Consider the following 5427-nt stretch of genomic DNA (forward strand, 5'->3'; position numbering starts at 1 on the left):
ATTTTTACCAGGATCTTTTCAGAGTCTGGATTGTGGTTGACACCAATCAGGTCGCTCCCCCACCGGCGGAGGAGAGCGCCTCGGCTGCATGGGTCGCTGGCTCTGGGGTTCAACCAATGGGTGGAGGAGTAGCCGAAGCCCCGAGAACGCCCCTCACTGCTGGTGATGAGGGAGCACGGGAGTGCGGAGCATTCCCGGCCGAGCTGACCCCCGCTTGGCTGGAACTGCTCATTGGACCCAGACCCCGAAACCCTCCTCGGGAGCCGGTCCTGCACAACCGGAGCTGCCTCTCGGAAATGCCCTCCATACCCTTCCACATGGCACGGAGGGGTTTCCTGTATGGGCTGCTCCTGCACACTCTCTACTTCCTCGCCTTCAGCTGCTGCCCGGACACGCTGTGGCGGTCCGTGTTGATATCTGGTGGCGAGGGGAATCCCTGGTGGAGGTCTCTTTCTGTGGGAGTCCTCCCCCTTTCCATCGGGGACCTGGGGTGGAGGGTGCTGCACAGGGCAGTCCCGTGCAATCAACATTTAAGTAGGTTCCCGGCTCCCAGGCCGCCTGTACTTTCTGCGGCCTGAACGAGTCCGTGCTCCATGTATATTTGGAGTGTGCGAGGTTGCAGCCCCTCTTTGAGTATTTGAAGGGGCTGCTCCTCAAGCTTTGACTGCACTTTAGCCCCATGCTCCTGATCTTTGGGCACCCGGCGCGGAGGGGCGTGGGCCAGGAGGAGGATCTCCTCGATGGTCTGCTTCTTGGATGGCCAAGGTGGCAATTTTGAGGTCCAGGCTGCGGGCCGTCGGGGAGGGTCCGTCCTCCCTGATTGCCTGGGCCCTGCATACAACATTTGGACTGCACTTCAGCAGAAATATAAAGCAGAGTGATTTTATTTGAATGAGGCTGTTTATTTGAGGCTGTGTACAGAGCTTCACACTGGCAGTATACAGTACAGTCAAGGATAAATATTAACATTTAATAAACATTTTTAATTGGAGATAAGTTGTATACTTTAAAGAGGAGTTTTAGTCTGATCCCTGATGTCGATAGTACGATGGTGCAGCAGAGCTGGGAAAGAATGTGTTTGCCCATTTCCTATTATTGTCTGCTCCAAAGTGCCAAGGTGCTGAGAGTGGGAGCAGCAGGTTGTGAGGTGAAGCGAGGGAGGGAAGCTCCTTCGAAAACTATTAACTTAGTCGAAACCTTTGAATAATCTGGGTGATCCCATTGATCAGGGATACCAGTCTAGTCACCAGGCTTGTGCAGGTCTATCACTGTAAGATTAACTTGACCATCATGGTATTCACTGCATTTGTGTTTGCAGTGTCAATGAATAAGCTGAAAACAGAACTGGTCATCCAGGAAGAGCAGTCTAGGGGTTAATTCTTCTCAATTTTGCTCCTACAACAAAAAGTTGTATTTATAAAGCATCTTTAACATAGTGAAACATCATAAGGTGCTTCAGAGCAGTGTTTTCAAAGCAAATCTGACATTGAGCCACATTAGGAGATGTTACAGCAGGTAACCAAAAGCTCGGGCAAAGAGCTGGGTTTTTAGCAGCAGTTGAGCTGAGGCAGGGGCAGAGTTGGGCGATGTTAGAGGTGGATGTTAGAGGTGGATGTTGTAGGTGGATGTTAGAGGTGGATGTTAGAGGTGGATGTTGTAGGTGGATGTTAGAGGTGGATGTTATAGGTGGATGTTAGAGGTGGATGTTAGAGGTGGATGTTGTAGGTGGATGTTATAGGTGGATGTTAGAGGTGGATGTTAGAGGTGGATGTTAGAGGTGGATGTTAGAGGTGGATGTTAGAGGTGGATGTTAGAGGTGGATGTTGTAGGTGGATGTTGTAGGTGGATGTTAGAGGTGGATGTTGTAGGTGGAAGTTATAGGTGGATGTTAGAGGTGGATGTTGTAGGTGGATGTTAGAGGTGGATGTTATAGGTGGATGTTAGAGGTGGATGTTATAGGTGGATGTTAGAGGTGGATGTTAGAGGTGGATGTTATAGGTGGATGTTAGAGGTGGATGTTATGGGTGGATGTTAGAGGTGGATGTTGTAGGTGGATGTTATAGGTGGATGTTAGAGGTGGATGTTGTAGGTGGATGTTATAGGTGGATGTTAGAGGTGGATGTTATAGGTGGATGTTAGAGGTGGATGTTAGAGGTGGATGTTATAGGTGGATGTTAGAGGTGGATGTTATAGGTGGATGTTAGAGGTGGATGTTGTAGGTGGATGTTATAGGTGGATGTTAGAGGTCGATGTTGTAGGTGGATGTTATAGGTGGATGTTAGAGGTGGATGTTAGAGGTGGATGTTAGAGGTGGATGTTATAGGTGGATGTTAGAGGTGGATGTTGTAGGTGGATGTTATAGGTGGATGTTAGAGGTGGATGTTGTAGGTGGATGTTATAGGTGGATGTTAGAGGTGGATGTTAGAGGTGGATGTTAGAGGTGGATGTTATAGGTGGATGTTAGAGGTGGATGTTGTAGGTGGATGTTATAGGTGGATGTTAGAGGTGGATGTTGTAGGTGGATGTTATAGGTGGATGTTAGAGGTGGATGTTGTAGGTGGATGTTATAGGTGGATGTTAGAGGTGGATGTTGTAGGTGGATGTTATAGGTGGATGTTAGAGGTGGATGTTAGAGGTGGATGTTGTAGGTGGATGTTATAGGTGGATGTTAGAGGTGGATGTTATAGGTGGATGTTAGAGGTGGATGTTAGAGGTGGATGTTAGAGGTGGATGTTATAGGTGGATGTTAGAGGTGGATGTTAGAGGTGGATGTTGTAGGTGGATGTTGTAGGTGGATGTTGTAGGTGGATGTTGTAGGTGGATGTTTTAGGTGGATGTTAGAGGTGGATGTTGTAGGTGGATGTTGTAGGTGGATGTTAGAGGTGGATGTTAGAGGTGGATGTTATAGGTGGATGTTAGAGGTGGATGTTGTAGGTGGATGTTTTAGGTGGATGTTAGAGGTGGATGTTGTAGGTGGATGTTGTAGGTGGATGTTAGAGGTGGATGTTAGAGGTGGATGTTATAGGTGGATGTTAGAGGTGGATGTTGTAGGTGGATGTTAGAGGTGGATGTTATAGGTGGATGTTAGAGGTGGATGTTGTAGGTGGATGTTAGAGGTGGATGTTAGAGGTGGATGTTGTAGGTGGATGTTAGAGGTGGATGTTAGAGGTGGATGTTAGAGGTGGATGTTAGAGGTGGATGTTATAGGTGGATGTTAGAGGTGGATGTTAGAGGTGGATGTTAGAGGTGGATGCTGTAGGTGGATGTTATAGTTGGAAATAGGATGTCTTAGCGAGGAGAGGATATGGGTTGGAAGATTAGCTCAGAGCCAAATAACAGTTCCAGGGAGAGGGATGGAGTCAGTAACTTGGGAATGGAGTTTGGAGTGGGGACCAAAGATAATGACTTCAGTTTTCCCAACATTTAATCCGAGGATATTTCTGCTCATACTGTACTGAACATCAGATAAACTGTCTGATACTTTCGAGACTGTGACAGGGTTGAGAGAGGTGGTGGTGAGGCAGAGCTGGGGGTCATGTGTTTCTGCGCAAACTGATGCTTTGGATGGTGTTATTTGATGATATTTTGTAATATCGGGGAAGTGAGGGCTATGAGGAGCTGGTGTGAAAGAGGAGTTGAGGTCTGGGGCACATCAGCCTTGATCTTATTGATTGGTGGGGCTGAATGGTCTACTCCTGCTCCTATTTCTTATGTTCTTATGTCACCGAGGGGCAGCATGTAGATGAGAAATAGGAGGGCTCCAGAGGTAACAGTGTGGGTGCAAGAAGACCAGCCTTCCCAGGAGGTTCTTTGGCTAGATAAGAGCGGAACCAGGTAAGAGCAGTCCCAGCCAGCTGGCCAACAGAGGAGAAGCAATGTTTCTACACATATAACTGAGCTTGTGTTTCAGTTACTTGCAGAGAAAGCTGGTTTAAAAGGATAAGTTCAGCATAAGTTCAGCTATGTGTCAAATGCAATGTTACTGTTCAGTGACGGAGTTGTCTGGTTCACTTGAGCTAATTTCAGTCCTTTCAGGTGCTGTGCACAGTGTCTGGGGGAGAATGTGTTGGCGAGCTCTGTATGGTTCTACTGTCTATCAGGACAATCAGTTGGTTAAAATACATGATGTCTCAACTCAGAACAAAACTGTCAGTGACACAGGCAGTGTGTGATCTCCAACAGAGGCTGTCTACAGAAAAGCAATTCTAATCATTACAGGGATTATTAAAAGCATAATGATATAATGGGAGTCTCCACCTGGGCCATACTTGTGTTCTCCGTTTAGGCGTGCTGGACTTTCTCTTGCAGATCCCTCACTCGCTCCTGGACCCATTGATGCTTCGGGTCGGCACATACCAGACGATCCTTTACAGTCTTAAATCTGTGAAATGGAAAGGTCAGATTTTTGTGGTGGGTCATTGTGGATCTGAGGAAGGTTTATAATCGAGAAAGAGTGGATTTATACAGCAACCAATCACAGTGTCAGAACAGCAGTCAGCATTACACAGAGAAGTAGTTTGAGAGAGCAGAGAGTGTTTGGTAAACAATACTCACATCACAGCAGCTCGGGAACAATAAAAAGTGCTGTGAACTATTATGTAGCCCACGAGGCGAGTTAGTGGCAATGGTCCTCTGATGTAGCGCTCACAGCATAGAGTGCCCACAGGAATAGTGGGAGCTGAAATGAAGAGATGGACCAATTAGTGGGTATTAAAGGCTGCCCCTCACAAACTGTCACAGCATCTATATACAATCCAAGTGTGTTATTTCCAGAATCACACTTACACTGCACAAAACACTTGGAAAACACAGAGTGGATGAAAGAGTGAGAAAGTGAATGAATGAATGAAGGAGTGACGAACTGACCTGCAGAGACTTGCTGAGAGCAGATGCTGATGGTGAGAACGAGAATCAGGATTGCCAGGACCAGCTTCATTGTGGGTGAGTCCGAGAGCAGAGGTCGGGTGTCTGAACCTGACTCACTCGCACCTTTTTACTGCTCCATTTATACAGGAAACTGAGCTCAAACTGCTGATGTCATCAGCACTATTTCTGAGGTTCTCAGAAATGCCAATTTCCACCCCCCCCCCCCAAAACCCATTGGGGGATTTTTGTGGAGAGACAGACTTTATGACCATATCAGAGCAGTTAGTTCTAATTTAATCTGGAACTGTCAGTGACAGACTGAGACTCAAAGCAAATGATAATGATAGGGGGAAATAATGGGAAAGACAATTGGATTATAAAAGATGTGGGAGACAAAGAGGAAAGGAGAAATAGAAGACCAAGAGTACACATTAACAATAGCTGGTCGTCAACAGAATGAGAAATAGCAAGGGTTTTGCAGGGAAATTGATTTAACTCTCTAACCTCTTCAGAGTAATCAGAGGTGAGAGTGACCAAGATGAATTACTTCGCTAATAAAAA

The 5427-nt window shown here is 46.6% G+C and overlaps 1 protein-coding gene across 2 annotated transcripts; it reads right to left on the reverse strand.

Moving 5' to 3' along the window:
- Nucleotides 1-925: 925 nt before the first annotated feature.
- LOC137379282 (C-C motif chemokine 7-like) lies at nucleotides 926-4964 on the reverse strand. Of its 2 annotated transcripts, XM_068050013.1 has the most exons (4): nucleotides 4867-4964; nucleotides 4555-4678; nucleotides 4258-4381; nucleotides 926-1395 (listed from the first exon to the last, which is right to left on the reverse strand). In XM_068050013.1, the coding sequence occupies exons 1-3, from the start codon at nucleotides 4934-4936 to the stop codon at nucleotides 4282-4284; spliced, it is 294 nt and encodes a 97-aa protein (XP_067906114.1). In that variant the 5' UTR covers nucleotides 4937-4964; the 3' UTR covers nucleotides 926-1395; nucleotides 4258-4281. The 2 variants fall into 2 exon arrangements, with proteins under 2 accessions (XP_067906114.1, XP_067906113.1); XM_068050012.1 differs by lacking the exon at nucleotides 926-1395 and having other exon boundaries at nucleotides 3216-4381.
- Nucleotides 4965-5427: the final 463 nt, after the last annotated feature.

Source organism: Heterodontus francisci, chromosome 17 (assembly GCF_036365525.1).
Source record: "Heterodontus francisci isolate sHetFra1 chromosome 17, sHetFra1.hap1, whole genome shotgun sequence".
NCBI lineage: Eukaryota > Metazoa > Chordata > Chondrichthyes > Heterodontiformes > Heterodontidae > Heterodontus > Heterodontus francisci.

Coding starts and splice junctions, on each gene's coding strand:
- LOC137379282 (XM_068050013.1), bottom strand. CDS start 4,936: ATGAAGCTGGTCCTGGCAATCCTGATTCTCGTTCTCACCATCAGCATC. Junction 4,679..4,866: donor CTCTCAGCAAGTCTCTGCAG/GTCAGTTCGTCA, acceptor TCTTCATTTCAG/CTCCCACTATTCCTGTGGGC. Junction 4,382..4,554: donor TGTTCCCGAGCTGCTGTGAT/GTGAGTATTGTT, acceptor TCCATTTCACAG/ATTTAAGACTGTAAAGGATC.